The following is a 19461-nucleotide window of genomic DNA, read 5'->3' on the forward strand; positions in this document are numbered from 1 at the left end:
TGACTAGTTTTATTTTTCAGGTGAGCGGAAGGGAGATATTTTGTTCCTGCTGAGTTACAGGGAGAAGGTTTCCCCATCATGCACAGCACAGCTATAGCAACACCCTACCTAAAATGAAAGATGCTGGGATGAACTCTGAACCATGAGTGTACGAGTGATTAAAAAGATCCTTTAATCCTTGATCCACATGAGAAATTCGTGTTTTAGAGCCAATTTATAGGCCAATTGATTTGTGGAATAGAAGGGCTGGATCTTTCAGTTCAATGATTAATACAATAAATGTTGAGGCAGGTAAACATCAGAAATTGTTGAAAACAGACGTCAACATTTCATTTAGTATGAACTTTATGACTTGAACTTGTAGCAGGTATTGCTATGGGGAGAGAATCAGGGTAAGTGCTTGGATGTACTTGAAACAAGAAGATAAGGTGCGTAACATTGATTGGAAACTGGAAGGTGAAACTTTTGACTAGAACTGCAGCATGCTGTCAGATTTATCACATTATCTGCTGCAAGTGTATATGTACACATGTATGTACGTATGCTGCGGGTTTTACATTGTACTTAATTTTTCATAAGGCGAGGAATCATTGGGTATCTCTACATATACTGTCTTCCTGTGGCAGGGCAATTCCATGCCATCAAGGCAATGTGCTGACCTTTAAAGGTGAGTTGCAGTCATATCAGTGCCCGTCGAGTTTGCAGATGTGCAACGATTTGTTTGAGCGGCAGCGACGGACACAGTGTAAACAAGATGTGTCAGAAATCTTAACACAGGACACTGAGTCAATCTAGATGGACTAGTCCAGAGGCAGTATAATGTGGCTGGGTGGGGTGTCATTTTAAAATAGCACACCGACTCCATTAAGATGGTCTACGCACCAACCAGGGCTGTTTTCCTTGCTCGAATCTCCCAGTGCTGCGTGCCAACCGAGGCAGCAACAGAGATCATTTTTGAAGTTTTTGGTATGATCCGACCCGGGTTTCATCCTGGGTCTCCCTACTTCGAGGAGGCGGCTCTAACCTTTAGGTTACTGCTGCAACTTCTAGTCAGAAAATTCTGACTACGTTTAATTTAATTAAACTAGTGATGGTTGCTGCCATTTGTTAATTTTGTTCCATAAACATGCATGCAAAATGTGGTATAAGTAACTTAAATACGTATTGTTGGCGATAATCAATCAAAGTCACATAAGCCGTATTTCCTACAAAAACCAACAAATACAACTGTCGTGAGGCTGAAAACAACAACAACAACAACAGGTTGAATGTAGAGTTGTGTGTAGAGCAGTCTCACATGTATCATATTTTGTTTACATGTTGCCTGCAAGTTTTAATCTTAACAAAACAGCAGTCTTACATCCATCACCTTTTGTTTGAAGAAACACCGTCTTTCAGTAACAGTTACCGATATGTGTAAAGTCCCGATTGCCGCCACAGGTTTGTAGTAAGTCCCGCAAAACCTCACAATGTCTCGCGTTATCTCGTGTCCAGATAGGCTGCCTCCATCTGGCCGGAGAACGGAAGTTTATTCTGCAACAACCCGAATTTAATGATAGCAGACAGCTTCATAGTTGATTCAGTAAACGTTTGAAGTGATGTAATAACATCACGAGCTCTCACTTTGGTCACGCGAGAAGACTACTTTGTATGATTGATCGGGTTTACAGTCAGTTTTAGGTCTTGAGCATGTTTTACAATATGCTCGATGCTTGAAACATATGTTTTCATGAATAGTGCAGGAATATCGCACTCAGTTACTCCGAGCACGGAGGTATATATACCTCCATGCTAAGATCACTAATCACTTGTGATGAATTTTGATTGCCTCCCTCTCGAATCACCTGCCAAAAGAGTTGGTCCTTTTTTCTACACCTAGCAGCAAAATACAAGTCTCGCCTACTCTTCCTCTGGAAAGGTAAATAACACGACAGTGCCTTTATATGTGGCTGACTAATTCCCACCCAGAAATTAGTTGATGTAAAAATAAGCCACCGTCCTCTTGTTGTATGTCGTGCTTAGTACATAAAGCAAACTTTATGGGTAAGACAAAAGTAAAAGACCTTGTTTAAAATACACCCATTTCACACAGAATTTAAATTGCAGCTGCTGTAGACTTGTACCTTGCACAAACTGACTTAAATAGTAACCAACAGTACTCGTTAACTCGTTGAGTAACACTGACGGTCTTTCTAAAGATACGAGTGAGGTCTTCTCGTGCATGTCCGTCCTCTTAGTGGACAGGCTTGTGAATGGTACAAACAGCTGAAGCCTTGCCTCGTGGACAAGAAAACATAAGGCACTGTAAGAAGGATGAAAACTCCGCTGTCATAAACCGGGTGATTTTGCCGGTGACAGTCGTGGACATGGGGGAGCGTTTCTGGTAAACCAGTTGATGAGCTAATTATTCTGATTTGGAAAATTGGACAAGAATTTTATTATTAACCAGACACATTTATGTCTTCACCAACATGTTGAACAGATTTGACGCGGGATGGGTGGGTGGGGGGGTGGGGGGGGGGGGGGGGGGGGGGGGGTGGGGTTTGGGGGGTACGGTTTATTTGTGTTTTATTTCGAGACAGTCTTAAGACCTTTTCCTTTTTGTAGTTACTCTTGTTGTCTTTCAAGGTTTGAAAGATCTGGAAGATTTCAGGCCTTGGCCATTATGATTTATTTTATTTTTAATTAATATTTTTCTTTAGCTGGTGAAATATGAAATAGTTAAAGGAAAGACTAGGCAGTAGCCTTGTTAAGCGAACACAAAAGCCTTTTCTGAATAGCTGAGTCAGGTTAAAAACAAGGTAAATTCAGAATAAATTTCAGAATCAATTTCAGAACTCGACATCAAGTTTTAAATGGACCCTTAACATGGAAAAACTTGGCGTTAAAACTTGATGTTGACTTTGGAAATTTGACTTTAAGTTTAGGATACGTTGAGTTTTGAGAGTTGATTTGAGGTTTTCTTTCACCCACTTGTAGTGCTGGAAAGTTTTTTTTACCAGGTAACATGTTTTGTATTATTACCAGTGTGTAGTAGTAGGTGGTAGAGGTAGGTTTATGCTTATGGATATCAACTTCCAGTTTTATTGGGTCTCAACATTTTTTCTGGTCTAGTGGTAGAAGCATGAACTCTGAACCCACAGATCTTTGGTTCAAACCTCAACAGGGTAACTAAGTCACATTGGTAAAGGGTTGCTTGCTTTCCTTGTCCCATGTATGACTCATTTTGCCCAGTTGCAATTTTTCTAGCTTACAGCTTTCAACATAACCCATTCAGTGAGCAAACTTGATGTGGACAAATGCTGCCTCCATACACTTTCTCCTCACACACAGACCTGTGTATGGAAGGGGCTTGTTTTTCTCACTTTGGGGGTAACACATTGAGACTGGTACAGATCGTATAGGCCTGCATATATGCACTTATGTATACATGTGTTGTCTTTGGAAATCATTTGCTCACTATGACTCTGAGTTTGTTGTAAAACTTGTGACATTTGTTCGGTGTGTCATAAAACTTGTGACTTTTGTTCAGTATGCTATAAAACTTGTGACATTTTTTCTGTGTGTCATAAAAATAAGGTACAGTCTCAGGAAATTGTAACCTAAATTTGAAGTTAGTTATCAAGATGCAATTGCATTCAAGATTAGTAAGATAAGCATAGAAATTACGTTTTTTACAGTGAGAGTTTTTTAAAGCTGACTGTGCAGAAATCTGTTTTCCTCTTCATACTGAATCTCCCTGGACTGGTTTACCTCCCACTGGAGATTTCTGTACATAGACAACAACTTTGAATAGCTTTTAATAGCCTAAGGCCAATGTCTCTAACCACTAATCTGGCTTTTTTTTGCCTCAGTGGGTCAATCTATACATGCTGGGTGTAGCTCCAAGGTTGAGGATTTGACACGCACAGTAAAGCACACAGAACCCTGACAACTCAGGAGTAAGCATTTCCCTGCTCAGCGGGAGATTATGATCACTGTCTTCCGGTCTTACGAATGAAACCTAGCATATACTAATTCAGGTGTGGGCTGAACTATTTAACATGGGTAAGGCATATATAAGAAGTAAGCCTTATGCTGTATTCAGGAGAGTCTTAGCATGCTTTGCATTCTATGCTTTGTTACTTTTCACCTTTACGTTGTTACTTTTCACCTTTACGTTGTTACTTTTCACCTTTACGTTGTTACATTACATTTTTACAGTAATGGATGTGACTCACTCATTAAATCAATATTTAACCTAACATGGTTGTGGGTCTGCGGTCGTGCTGACCGTTGTCCTATGAATGAAATATTCTTGTGTACAGCATAAAACACCAATCAAAAAATTAGAAAATTAGATCAATATTCCTGTTGTCTTGTTTGACAAAACTTTGTCTGTACATGTATCACTTCATGAAGGTAATTTTGAGAGATAATCTTGGTTTAATTAAACGAAGAAAAAATGTTAAATTTACATGTACTGTGTCTACATCGGACGAATGTTCAGGAATGCCTGTCGTTAAATTCATCAGGGCATAATGTACGTACGGTTCAGGGGCCAATATTTTTTCTGAATTCTCCTGAAAATGCAGCCTTCCCCCCCCCCTCCCCACGGCACAGTCTGCTTGTTCTGGGTCCTCCTGAAAACATAGCATCTCCCTCCACGGCACACTCTGCTTGTCCTGGGTCCTCCTGAAAACACAGCGCCCCCCCCCCTCCAACTCCCCGCACACTTTGCTTGTTCTGCATGACTGACTGTGAAGGTACTGGAGGATTCAACTAGTATTCTCAGTAATCTAGATTATAATTCAGTGCTGGACATCAAAATGCTACATGTATATTGCTGCATTTTGTTGAATCACCATGAATGTACATGTACAATCTCTGCCCTTAATGTTACAGATGTGTAGGTGAGAAGACGTAGCCCTACCCCACTCAGAAGACTGTCGGGAAAAATGGCTGTCTCAATGAAGAAGTTGAGTTTGTTTGTCTTGGTGATACAGACAACTACGCTGGTGTTGATGTTACGCTACTCGCGCACTTCGGCAGGCAGAGGACAGAAGTATTTGGCCTCCACGGCGGTTGTGATAGCAGAGGTGCTTAAGCTGTTGACATGCCTAACTATTATCTTCATGGAGAAAGGTAAGTTTGTGAAGAAGGCTTACATTTTGTTCAGTGACATGATACATGATATGGTATAAGGATGCAAAATTCATTGCTGTTTGAAAGGTATTTTCTGACATTTATTTACCTCTCTAAATGCGCTTTGGTTGGGTGACATTTTGGGTTATTTACTGTACAGTGTATATATCAGAAAAAAAATCAGAATGGTGGTCTTTCTGTATAAAATAACATGTTGGCCAAAACTTTACTGTTTTGTTAACTTGTATAAATAACTAACGAAGTAACTAAATAAATAAATACTCAGCCTATATCCAATTTTCCTAACATTATTACACATTGTTAAAAAAGCAATGTAAGATATGTGCAGTAAAGTAACTTGCCAAAGGTCCACAGTTTACCAAATACCAGGCTTCCTCCACTATTGTATTCGTGAGGATGGTGTTAAGCAACAATAAAATAAATGTAAGAATAAATAAATTAATGAAATAAGTAAATAAAATAATATACATGATGTATGGGGCAGGTTACAGCTTTGGGAAGGCCTGTGGTGTTGTACAGAGTGAGGTGTTGTACAAGCCAAGGGAGACTTTGAAGCTGATGATACCTTCAGGGCTGTACACCATACAGAATAACCTTCTTTATGTGGCTCTGACTAACCTGGATGCGGCCACCTACCAGGTAAGGGGAAGTTACTCTCTCACAATTCACAGAGACTTTGAAGTTGATGATACCTTCAGGGCTGTACACCATACAGAATAACCTTCTTTATGTGGCTCTGACTAACCTGGATGCGGCCACCTACCAGGTAAGGGGAAGTTACTCTCTCACAATTCACAGAGACTTTGAAGTTGATGATACCTTCAGTGCTGTACACCATACAGAATAACCTTCTTTATGTGGCTCTGACTAACCTGGATGCAGCCACCTACCAGGTAAGGGGAAGTTACTCTCTCACAATTCACAGAGACTTTGAAGTTGATGATACCTTCAGTGCTGTACGCCATACAGAATAACCTTCTTTATGTGGCTCTGACTAACCTGGATGCAGCCACCTACCAGGTAAGGGGAAGTTACTCTCTCACAATTCACAGAGACTTTGAAGTTGATGATACCTTCAGTGCTGTACGCCATACAGAATAACCTTCTTTATGTGGCTCTGACTAACCTGGATGCAGCCACCTACCAGGTAAGGGGAAGTTACTCTCTCACAATTCACAGAGACTTTGAAGTTGATGATACCTTCAGGGCTGTACACCATACAGAATAACCTTCTTTATGTGGCTCTGACTAACCTGGATGCAGCCACCTACCAGGTAAGGGGAAGTTACTCTCTCACAATTCACAGAGACTTTGAAGTTGATGATACCTTCAGTGCTGTACACCATACAGAACAACCTTCTCTGTGTGGCTTTGACAAACCTGGGCTACCTACAAGGGAAGTCACTCTCTCATATGTCAGGCTTTGAAGTTGATTGGTACTGTCAGGTACTTGGTGAGCTGAAGTGGTTTCTCCAAGCTCTGTCATTTTTCTGTACCAAAAAATCAGAGTGCCATCATGTTACTAAAATACTTCAATCTACCATAGAACACTGGTCAGTCAAATAATTAATAACTGTGATTGTTATAGGTTACTTACCAGATGAAGATATTGACAACAGCGCTGTTCTCTGTGATAATGCTGGGCAGACAACTGACTGCTGTGAAATGGATCTCATTACTGATACTCGTCATGGGGGTGGCTCTTGTGCAGGTGGGTGCATATTTGTCAGGGGAGTACTGATATGTCAGGGGAGCACTGACATGTCATGGGAGTGCTGACTTGTCAGGGGAGTGCTGACCTGTCAGGGGAGTGCTGACCTGTCATGGGAGTGCTTACCTGTCAGGGGAGTGCTTACCTGTCAGGGGAGTGCTTACCTGCCAGAGGAGTGCTAACATGTCAGGGGAGTACTGATATGTCATGGGAGTACTGACATGCCAGGGGAGTGCTGACCTGTCAGGGGAGTGCTGACTTGTCAGGGGAGTGCTTACCTATCAGGGGAGTGCTTACCTGCCAGGGGAGTGCTAACATGTCAGGGGAGTCAGTGAGTACTGACCTGTCAGGGGAGTGCTTACCTGTCAGGGGAGTGATGACATGTCAGGGTAGTGCTGACATGTCAGGGGAGTACTGAAATGTCAGGGGTGCTGACATGTCAGTCAGGGGAGTGCTGACCTGTCAGGGGAGTACTGATATGTCATGGGAGTACTGACTTGTCATGGGAGTACTGACCTGTCATGGGAGTGCTGACCTGTTAGGGGAGTGCTGACCTGCCAGGGGAGTGCTGACATGTCATGGGAGTACTGATATGTCGTGGGAGAACTGACTTGTCAGGGGAGTGCTGACCTGTCAGGGGAGTGCTGACCTGTCATGGGAGTGCTGACCTGTCAGGGGAGTGCTTACCTGTCAGGGGAGTGCTTACCTGCCAGGGGAGTGCTAACATGTCAGTGGAGTACTGATATGTCATGGGAGTACTGACATGTCAGGGGAGTGCTGACCTGTCAGGGGAGTGCTGACTTGTCAGGGGAGTGCTGACTTGTCAGGGGAGTGCTGACATGTCAGGGGTGCTGACCTGTCAGGGGAGTGCTTACCTGTCAGGGGAGTGCTTACTTGTCAGGGGAGTGCTGACTTGTCAGGGGAGTGCTGACATGTCAGGGAAGTACTGAAATGTCAGGGGTGCTGACCTGTCAGGGGAGTGCTTACCTGTCAGGGGAGTGCTTACCTGCCAGGGGAGTGCTAACATGTCAGGGGAGTACTGATATGTCATGGGAGTACTGACCTGTCAGGGGAGTGCTGACCTGTCAGGGGAGTGCTTACCTATCAGGGGAGTGCTTACCTGCCAGGGGAGTGCTAACATGTCAGGGGAGTCAGTGAGTGCTGACCTGTCAGGGGAGTGCTTACCTGTCAGGGGAGTGCTGACATGTCAGGGGAGTACTGACATGTCAGGGGAGTACTGAAATGTCAGGGGTGCTGACATGTCAGTCAGGGGAGTGCTTACCTGTCAGGGGAGTGCTTACCTGCCAGGGGAGTGCTAACATGTCAGTGGAGTACTGATATGTCATGGGAGTACTGACATGTCAGGGGAGTGCTGACCTGTCAGGGGAGTGCTGACTTGTCAGGGGAGTGCTGACTTGTCAGGGGAGTGCTGACATGTCAGGGGTGCTGACCTGTCAGGGGAGTGCTTACCTGTCAGGGGAGTGCTTACTTGTCAGGGGAGTGCTGACTTGTCAGGGGAGTGCTGACATGTCAGGGAAGTACTGAAATGTCAGGGGTGCTGACCTGTCAGGGGAGTGCTTACCTGTCAGGGGAGTGCTTACCTGCCAGGGGAGTGCTAACATGTCAGGGGAGTACTGATATGTCATGGGAGTACTGACCTGTCAGGGGAGTGCTGACCTGTCAGGGGAGTGCTTACCTATCAGGGGAGTGCTTACCTGCCAGGGGAGTGCTAACATGTCAGGGGAGTCAGTGAGTGCTGACCTGTCAGGGGAGTGCTTACCTGTCAGGGGAGTGCTGACATGTCAGGGGAGTACTGACATGTCAGGGGAGTACTGAAATGTCAGGGGTGCTGACATGTCAGTCAGGGGAGTGCTGACATGTCATGTCAGGGGAGTACTGAAATGTCAGGGGTGCTGACATGTCAGTCAGGGGAGTGCTGACATGTCAGTCAGGGGAGTGCTGACCTGTCAGGGGAGTACTGATATGTCATGGGAGTACTGACTGCAGTCATGTGGATATGTCAGGGGAGTGCTGACATGTCAGGGGAGTACTGATATGTCAGGGGAGTGCTGACATGTCAGGGGAGTACTGATATGTCAGAGGAAAACTGACATGTCAGGGGAGTACTGACATGTCAGGGGAGTACTGATATGTCAGGGGAGTGCTGATATGTCAGGGGAGTACTGATATGTCAGGGGAATGCTGACATGTCAGGGGAGTACTGATATGTCAGGGGAGTACTGATATGTCAGGGGAGTACTGACCTGTCAGGGGAGTGCTGACATGTCAGGGGAGTGCTGACATGTCAGGGGAGTACTGATATGTCAGGGGAGTGCTGACATGTCAGGGAAGTACTGACATGTCAGGGGAGTACTGACATGTCAGGGGAGTACTGACATGTCAGGGGAGTACTGAGTACTGATATGTCAGGGGAGTGCTGACATGTCAGGGGAGTACTGATTAGTCAGGGGAGTGCTGAGTACTGATATGTCAGGGAAGTGCTGATATGTCAGGGGAGTACTGATGTGTCAGGGAAGTGCTGAATACTGATATGTCAGGGGAGTACTGATATGTCAGGGGAGTGCTGAGTACTGATATGTCAGGGAAGTGCTGATATGTCGGGAGTACTGATATGTCAGGAGTGCTTATATGTCAGGGGAGTGTAGGTATGCTAGTGGGGTGTAGATATGATAGGGGAGTGTAGATGTGCTAGGGGAGTGTAAGTATTTGCCAGGGGAGGGTAAATATATGCCAGGGGAGTGTAGATATGCTAGGGGAGTGTAAATATATGCCAGGGAAGTAGATATATGCTGGGGGAGTGTAAATATATGCCAGGGGAGTGTAAATATATGTATGCCTGGGGAGTGTAGATGTGCTAGGGGAGTGTAAATATATGCCAGGGAAGAAGATATATGCCAGGGTATTGTAGCTGTGCTAGGGGAGTGTAAATATATGCCAGGGGAGTGTAAATATATGCCCGGGGAGTGTAGATGTGCTAGAGGAGTGTAAATATATGCTAGGCGAGTGTATATATATGCCAGGGGAGTGTATATATATATATGCCAGGGGAGTGTAGAGATATGGTAGGAGAGTTGAAATATATGCCATCGGAGTGTACGTGTGCTTGGGGAGTGTAAATATATGCCAGGGAAGTAGATATATGCCAGGGGAGTGTAGATGTGTTAGAGGAGTGTAACTATATGCTAGGGTAGTGTACATGTGCTAGGGAAGTGTAGATATATGCCAATGGAGTGTAGATATATTCCAGGGAAGTGTAGAGATATGGTAGGGGAGTGTAAATATATGCCAGGGAGTGTAGATGTGTTAAGGGAGTGTAAATATATGTCAGGAGAGTGTAGATGTACTAGGGGAGTGTAAATATATCCCAGGGGAATATAGATATATGCCAGGGGAGTGTAGAGATATGGTAGGAGAGTGGAAATGTATGCCAGCGGAGTGTAGATATTTTCCAGGGGAGTGTAGAGATATGGTAGGAGAGTGTAAATATATGCCATGGGAGTGTAGATGTGCTAGGCAAGTGTAGATATATGCCAGGGGAGTGTAGATATATTCCAGGGGAGTGTAGAGATGTGATAGGAGAGTGGAAATATATGTCAGGGGAGTGTAGATGTGCTAGGCGAGTGTAGATATATGCCAGGGGAGTGTAGAGATATGGTAGGGGAGTGTAGAGATATGTTAGGAGAGTGGAAATATATGCCAGCAGAGTGTAAATATATTCCAGGGGGGTGTAGAGATATGGTATGGGAGTGTGGAGATATGGTAGGAGAGTGGAAATATATGCCAGCGGAGTGTAAATATATTCCAGGGGAGTGTAGATATGCCAGGGGAGTGTGGATATGTCAGGGGAGTGTAGATATCTGAAGTTCACATATACCAGATTTGTACAGTTATGTCATGTCATGATTCTTGCAGTTGACAGCAATCCAAAAACTATATACATAGAGTTACATGTATGTAGAGTCAAGTCTGCTTCAACCATATCAAGCCTTCCTTGTAAAGCTGTCACTTCATTTTCACGCCGTACAGGTAATCGATCGTTGTTTTTGGTTGGTTAGCGGCTCTTATGTTTTCATATTCCTCCCACGGTTTAATCGTTGGCATTGCACATAAAAAGGATTTGTCCTAGAACACATGGACAGAGTGCTTGGGGAAAATCACAGCAAAGCTGTTATATACAGTCTTTATATGATCAAGATTTTCTTTGCAAGATTTCTATCTTCTGCTTGAGGAAAGTAGTAGAACAACTCTGTTTTCTGACTTGTCTTATCGAGGTGCGTTATTGAGGTGTGTTATCGAGGTGCGTTATTGAGGAAGTAGTGGAGATAACTAGGCCTTGGACGAGCATGGCTCGGTGCATTTGCCCTTTTATCTCAAGATGATTTTGTTTGTCATAACACCCACTTGTGTTCCACAGGTGTGGTTTTTTTCAGAACGTCTGGCCTTGTTCTAGAGAACAACAAAACAGTTCTATCTATTTGACCTTATTGTGGTGTGAAGCCTAGCCAGAAAAGTTCTATCTATTAAAGTTAGAATAAAAGTATGCATAGATGATATTGTAATCAACATAAGCATTAATTTATGTATGAAAAGATGAGGAAAAGAAAAACAGAATTACATGTATTTCTCATGTCATGTTATGATATTCAGTCTTAATCATTTGTAGATCAGTCTCATGTCAGGTTATGATATTCAGTCTTTATGTTTTGTAGATAAGTCTGATGTGAGGTTATGATATTCAGTCTCCATGGTTTGTAGATAAATCTCATGTGAGGTTATGATATTCAGTCTCTATAGTTTGTAGATAAATCTCATGTGAGGTTATGATATTCAGTCTTTATCGTTTGTAGATCAGTCTCATGTCAGGTTATGATATTCAGTCTTTATGTTTTGTAGATAAGTCTGATGTGAGGTTATGATATTGAGTCTCTATGGTTTGTAGATAAATCTCATGTGGGGTTATGATATTCAGTCTGTATGGTTTGTAGATAAATCTCATGTGAGGTTATGATATTCAGTCTGTATGGTTTGTAGATAAATCTCATGTGAGGTTATGATATTCAGTCTCTGTTTTGTAGATAAATCTCATGTGAGGTTATGATATTCAGTCTCTATAGTTTGTAGATAAATCTCATGTGAGGTTATGATATTCAGTCTCAATAGTTTGTAGATAAATCTCATGTGAGGTTATGATATTCAGTCTTTATGGTTTGTAGATAAATCTCATGTGAGGTTATGATATTCAGTCTCTATGTTTTGTAGATAAATCTCATGTGAGGTTATGATATTCAGTCTCTGTTTTGTAGATAAATCTCATGTGAGGTTATGAGATTCAATCTGTATGGTTTGTAGATAAATCTCATGTGAGGTTATGATATTCAGTCTGTATGGTTTGTAGATAAGTCCCATGTGAGGTTATGATATTCAGTCTGTATGGTTTGTAGATAAATCTCATGTGAGGTTATGATATTCAGTCTCTATGGTTTGTAGATAAGTCCCATGTGAGGTTATGATATTCAGTCTGTATGGTTTGTAGATAAATCTCATGTGAGGTTATGATATTCAGTCTGTATAGTTTGTAGATAAATTTCATGTGAGGTTATGATATTCAGTCTCTATGTTTTGTAGATAAGTCTCATGTGAGGTTATGATATTCAGTCTGTATGGTTTGTAGATAAGTCCCATGTGAGGTTATGATATTCAGTCTGTATGGTTTGTAGATAAGTCCCATGTGAGGTTATGATATTCAGTCTCTATGGTTTGTAGATAAGTCCCATGTGAGGGTATGATATTCAGTCTTTATGTTTTGTAGATAAATCTCATGTGAGGTTATGATATTCAGTCTCTATGGTTTGTAGATAACTCCCATGTGAGGTTATGATATTCAGTCTGTATGGTTTGTAGATAAGTCTCGTGAAGTTATGATATTCAGTCTGTATGGTTTGTAGATAAGTCCCATGTGAGGTTATGATATTCAGTCACATTGGTTTGTAGATAAGTCCCATGTGAGGTTATGATATTCAGTCTGTATGGTTTGTAGATAAGTCTCATGTGAGGTTATGATATTCAGTCTCCATGGTTTGTAGATAAATCTCATGTGAGGTTATGACATTCAGTCTGTATAGTTTGTAGATAAGTCTCATGTGAGGTTATGATATTCAGTCTCCATGGTTTGTAGATAAATCTCATGTGAGGTTATGATATTCAGTCTCTATGTTTTGTAGATAAATCTCATGTGAGGTTATGATATTCAGTCTCCATGGTTTGTAGATAAATCTCATGTGAGGTTATGATATTCAGTCTCCATGGTTTGTAGATAAATCTCATGTGAGGTTATGATATTCAGTCCTGTATGGTTTGTAGATAAATCTCATGTGAGGTTATGATATTCAGTCTCTATGGTTTGTAGATAAATCTCATGTCATGTTATGATATTCAGTCTCCATGGTTTGTAGATATGTCCCATGTGAGGTTATGATATTCAGTCTGTATGGTTTGTAGATAAGTCTCGTGAGGATATGATATTCAGTCACATTGGTTTGTAGATAAGTCCCATGTGAGGTTATGATATTCAGTCTCTATGGTTTGTAGATAAGTCCCATGTGAGGTTATGATATTGAGTCTCTATGGTTTGTAGATAAATCTGATGTCAGGATATGATATTCAGTCTCCATGGTTTGTAGATAAGTCCCATGTGAGGTTATGATATTCAGTCTCTATGGTTTGTAGATAAGTCTCGTGAGGATATGATATTCAGTCACATTGGTTTGTAGATAAGTCCATGTGAGGTTATGGATATTGAGTCTCCATGGTTGTAGATAAGTTCCATGTCAGGTTATGATATTGAGTCTCCATGGTTTGTAGATAAGTCCCATGTGAGGTTATGATATTCAGTCTCTATGGTTTGTCAGATAAGTCCCATGTGAGGTTATGATATTCAGTCTCTATTTTTTGTAGATAAGTCCATGTGAGGTTATGATATTGAGTCTCTATGGTTTGTAGATAAGTTCAATGTGAGGTTATGATATTCAGTCTCTATGGTTTGTAGATAAATCTCATGTGAAGTTATGATATTGAGTCTCTATGGTTTGTAGATAAGTTCCATGTGAGGTTATGATATTCAGTCTCTATGGTTTTGTAGATAATCTCGTGAGGTTATGATATTCAGTCACATTGGTTTGTAGATAAATCTCATATGAGGTTATGATATTCAGTCTGTATGGTTTGTAGATAAGTCCCCATGTGAGGTTATGATATTGAGTCTCTATGGGTTTGTAGATAAGTTCCATGTGAGGTTATGATATTCAGTCTGTATGGTTTGTAGATAAGTCTCATGTGAGGTTATGATATTCAGTCTCTATGTTTTGTAGATAAATCTCGTGAGGTTATGATATTCAGTCTGTATGGTTTGTAGATAAATCCCATGTGAGGTTATGATATTCAGTCTGTATGGTTTGTAGATAAGTCCCATGTGAGGTTATGATATTCAGTCTGTATGGTTTGTAGATAAGTTCCATGTGAGGTTATGATATTCAGTCTGTATGGTTTGTAGATAAGTCTCATGTGAGGTTATGATATTCAGTCTCCATGGTTTGTAGATAAATCTCATGTGAGGTTATGACATTCAGTCTGTATGGTTTGTAGATAAGTTCCATGTGAGGTTATGATATTCAGTCTGTATGGTTTGTAGATAAGTCCCATGTGAGGTTATGATATTCAGTCTCTATGGTTTGTAGATAAGTCCCATGTGAGGTTATGATATTCAGTCTCTATGTTTTTTAGATGCCGAGTGAAAACAACCCGTCTAAACCGTTCACCCATGGAGAAACATCCCAGGTGGTGGGATTGATGGCCGTCACCTGTGCATGTTTCAGCAGCGGGTTTGCAGGCGTATATTTTGAGAAAATCCTGAAGGGTTCAGGTCAAAGTCTCTGGATAAGAAATGTTCAGTTGGGTGAGTGATCAGTAGACAGTAACAATGAACAGCTGTGGTGCATGAAATCCGTGTACACCACATATAGTACGTGTACACCACATATAGTACGTGTACACCACATATAGTACGTGTACACCACGTATAGTACGTGTACACCACATATAGTACGTGTACACCACATATAGTACGTGTACACCACATATAGTACGTGTACATGTTACATCCCTATGTTTTTTTTATATCAGCCCATTTACTACCATGATCAGATGGCTACTTACCTGAATCCTTCTACTGAAATTAACCAATCCAATCTTCATCAAATCATATACTTTACCTGATTTTTGTTCATGCAGAAATTTCTGACATAGGGAACTACATAGTGAAAACACTTAAATACGTGGTGTGGGATGGGGCCTTGGTGTGGCGATTGGTGACACTGAGCAGTTTGTACGTCTTGTGTGGCCTTTTGCACTGTGTAATGTTCGTTGAAAACCAATTATCTTCTGGGAAAGTCCTTCTTTAACTTGCCAAAGAATAGTGGGTTATGCTTGGCACTTCAGTTTTTTTCTACCCATAAAACTGACATTAATCGTATAGGTAAAAAATTCTTGAATGTGGCGTTAAGTAAAAATCAAATAAATAAATTAACAAACATTTGGAGGACCAACTTAGGCAGTTACATGCTACAGGAAGTGTTTTGACATGATTATCATCAGCGAACCAGCTGCCAGCAGTTTCTGCTATGGCAGTGTACAGATGTAGAATGTATAGCCTCATATGGGCTTTCACTGATGTATATTAAACCACAAATGGTGAACTGATGTATAGCCCTATACTACACAGTTTTGTAGCCCAATACTACACTATTGTGTAGCCCTATATTACTGTGTTGTGTAGCCCTATATTACTGTGTTGTGTAGCTCCATATTACACTGTTGTGTGGCCATATATTACGTTGTTCTGTATGTATAAAGTCATCTTTCATATGATGTGAAAAATTTAATGTGTATACTTTCTCTCAGGTCGTGATCATTTCTTAAACTATAAGAAATATAATTCCCTTCAGCTATAATCCCTTCAATAGTAGGTAGATTTCTTCAGCTGGTTTACTGAGCATGGATAATCCCAGTGCAGAAAGATCTATGTGCTTGATGACTTTGTTTGCAGCCCTATTTGGGATTATCACAGGCCTGGTGGGAGTGTTGATCTCAGACTATGAACTGGTGACAAAGGATGGCTTTTTTCAGGGTTATACTCAGTAACCTGGACTGTGGTGGCTCTACAGGTAAATAGTGACAAATCAGATACCAAATTACTGATGCAGTAACTCCATATATGATGCGGATCCTGTAACAACTTTTGTACGGTAAAAATATGGTGAAGTAGAACTGTCATTCAGATGAACAGATTTTTGAGCTGAGATTGGTGTTCGGGGGCGGTAGATCCAGGGTCAATCCTGGGTTGAGTCACACCTAAGACCTAAAAAGAGGAAGTTGTAACTTCCTCGTTTGGTGTTCAGCATGAGACGGATAGTGCAATGACTGGTTGACCCGTATCAGTGTATGGGCTCAGGTGGGGCGCCTTACTTGCCTTCGGTTAGGCGTTTCAGTGAAGCAACACTAGATAAAAGAGCAGTGGAAATCCGTCCTGCATCAAGGAGGCACATTACATACACTCTAAGGATTTGTTAAGTATGACGTTAAACCCCAAGCACTCACTCATTCATCAAAAATGATCCATGAGACTGTTTTTGGCATGTGGCAATTGAGGGAAATTTGGTCCAGAGACAGGTGGGCTGGTGAAATTTGGTCCAGACACAGGTGGGCTGGTGAAATTTGGTCCAGAGACAGGTGGCTGGTGAAATTTGGTCCAGACACAGGTGGGCTGGTGAAATTTGGCCCAGAGACAGGTGGGCTGGTGAAAATTTGGCCCAGAGACAGTTGGTTTGGTGTCATAATCCTGTAAATGGGGGATGTGTTGTCTCCATGATAGAGGGAGGAGATTCTGATCCAGCAGCCCTTTGAATATGATACTGTGAGAATACAGAACGATACCACATAACGGTAACAAACCTGATGAACGTGTTGACTAAATGTTACTATTGTCTTATCTCTTAGGCATTTGGTGGCATAGTCATAGCAGTTGTGGTGAAGTATGCTGATAACATACTGAAAGGGTTTGCAGCCTCTCTCTCCATTGTGCTCTCCACACTGTTGTCCACCTTTGTACTGGATGAATTTGTTCCAACCAGGTAGGTGTATGTCATAAGTAAACTCCTACTGTAAGTCTTCGACCTTTTCAAGCAAATTCTGAGGGCATTTCTCTGTGTCGACTGATAAAATTGTGCTTTTTGTTAAAACCTGAAATTGGCAAATCCAACCAGTGTAGTTTTGTGTCCAAAATCAAATCAGAAACATGCATAAATTGCACTGGAAATTCCTCTTTCGTTTGTGAAAAGGTTGAGGAACGAAGGTACTATTATTCTCATTGCAATTTTCTTTTATATGACGACAGGGTCAGAGTTGGAGCGGTTCAAATCTTGTAGGTCCACCACTAAGCTTAGTGTGATGCAAGAGCATAGATACTCTGAGAAAAGGACTGAGAAGCTGCATACTTAATGTTTCAGTATTTTGAAAAAATTCTATCCTGAAGTGGACAAAGTGGACGGTGGACAAATAGAAATTTGTTTGAAATATTGAAACACCAAATATGCAACTTTTCAGGTTTTTTGCGTGTGTCTATGCCTTTTAATCAGTGGGAAACAAGACCAAGTTATGGGTTATGCCACAAGAAGACACATCATGTGTGCATTCACCTAATGATGACTCCTCATCATATAATTGAAAAATTTTTATGTATGGCCTAAAAACCCAAGGATACCTACACACGTGCAGTGATGGTATGGCCAAGTAAAAAAATTATTTGGCAAAATTTCAAGGCACTTGGTCCAAATTTCCAAATGCACATTGATAGTTTTCAGGATGCTAACTTTAAAGACAACATCCATGTATGTGTTTGTTGTGGCTAAGTCATGTTGTGTCAACTGGCGACATCTTGTTTCAGTTACTTCTACATGGGCTCAACGGCTGTGATAGGGGCCACCATGCTGTACGGATCAGACATAAAGCTCTGCGCCCAGAGATGACGGTGGACGAGTAGACCTGTCCGTGATGTGGTTCACATGGTATAACACGCTAACAAATATTCACACTGTTGTTGCTGTTGATTTTGAAATGTTAACTTGTACAAAGATGCGCATACCGTATATTCTTTGATTTGAAGTGTTGTGGGGTGTAACAGGTTTTCTTGTCAAATATTTTGGGGGATTTTACACAGTTGTTCTGGCATTATTACAAAGATGTAAGCTTAGTGGAAAAACAATACCAGCCTGATCAGTTTGGAGCCACAAGTAATTGTTCTTCAAATGAAAGGACTGTTTTAAAGACCACTTTCAGGTTGAAGAATGTCATTAATACAACAAAAAATAAGGAAGGTATAAAAATATTACAGTACATAAAAACTTATGGCTGTCGAATGGCATTTTATCCCAGGCAGTGCCATGTACCTGGATGAAAATGGCAACATGCAAATGTACTTTGACAATTTTTTGTTCTAGAGTACATCTGCATGTAATGGGAAGACAGTCTGTGTGATATAAGTGAGATAACACCCCTGTGTCCTAAATCCATTGATAATGTTACAAGTGCACTCTAGTAGAAGTACAGCTCAATGAAAAATGGTGACTGTGCTTGTTGCTCTCTGTAATTCATCCCAAATGAAGTACCGTTAATGTTTGACTGTGCAGCATGTGTGAAGTTAGAGAAGTGTTATGTGCTGTCAGGTTGAAGTACATATACCACAGGACAGGTCTACCGCAGTTCGTTGTATTCAGTATTTATGGTCATTTCATGCATCTCCATGCAGAATAGTGTGTCTACATGTGTATGGTGCACGCCTGTCTACATGTGTATAGGGCACTTTTGGGTACATGCATATAGTGCACATGTCTCCATGCGTATGGTGCACTTGCGTCTACATGCGTATGGTGCACTTGCGTCTACATGTGTATACTGCATGCGTGCCTACATGCGTATAGTGCATGTGTGTCTACATGCTTATGGTGTCAAGTGCACTCATGTCTACATGCGTATGGTGCACTTGCGTCTACATGCATATGGTGTTCATGTGTCTACATGCGTATAGAGCACACATGTCTACATGCGTGTAGTGCACATGTGTCTACATGCGTGCAGTGCACGGGTGTCTACATACGTATGGTGTACACATGTCTACATGCGTGTCAACATGCGTGTAGTGCACACGTGTTGTACATGCGTTTAGTACAACATATCTACATGCATGTAGTGCACATGTGTCTTCATGCATATAGCGTACACGTGTCTACATGAGTATAGCGTACACGTGTCTACATGCGTGTAGTGCACGAGGTGTCTACATGAGTATAGCGTACATGTGTCTACATGTGTATAGCGTACACTTGCCTACATGCGTATAGTGTACACTTGTCTACATGCCGTATAGTGTTACACATGTCTACATGAGTATAGCGTACACTTGTCTACATGTGTATAGCGTACACTTGTCTACATGCGTATAGCGTACATGTGTCTACATGCGTATAGTGTACACG

General features: G+C 41.6%; 1 protein-coding gene across 1 annotated transcript; it reads left to right on the forward strand.

Annotated features, from left to right (window-relative positions):
- Nucleotides 1–2270: 2270 nt before the first annotated feature.
- On the forward strand, nucleotides 2271–18780 carry LOC135469781 (UDP-N-acetylglucosamine transporter-like). The gene is given in 10 exon segments (XM_064748376.1): nucleotides 2271–2383; nucleotides 3855–4047; nucleotides 4885–5124; nucleotides 5630–5784; nucleotides 6734–6856; nucleotides 14657–14828; nucleotides 15978–16064; nucleotides 16067–16095; nucleotides 16928–17061; nucleotides 17874–18780. Coding segments are annotated over 8 exon segments (969 nt in total). The 5' UTR covers nucleotides 2271–2383; nucleotides 3855–4047; nucleotides 4885–4937; the 3' UTR covers nucleotides 17956–18780.
- Nucleotides 18781–19461: the final 681 nt, after the last annotated feature.

This window comes from Liolophura sinensis, chromosome 7 (assembly GCF_032854445.1).
Source record: "Liolophura sinensis isolate JHLJ2023 chromosome 7, CUHK_Ljap_v2, whole genome shotgun sequence".
Taxonomy (NCBI): domain Eukaryota; kingdom Metazoa; phylum Mollusca; class Polyplacophora; order Chitonida; family Chitonidae; genus Liolophura; species Liolophura sinensis.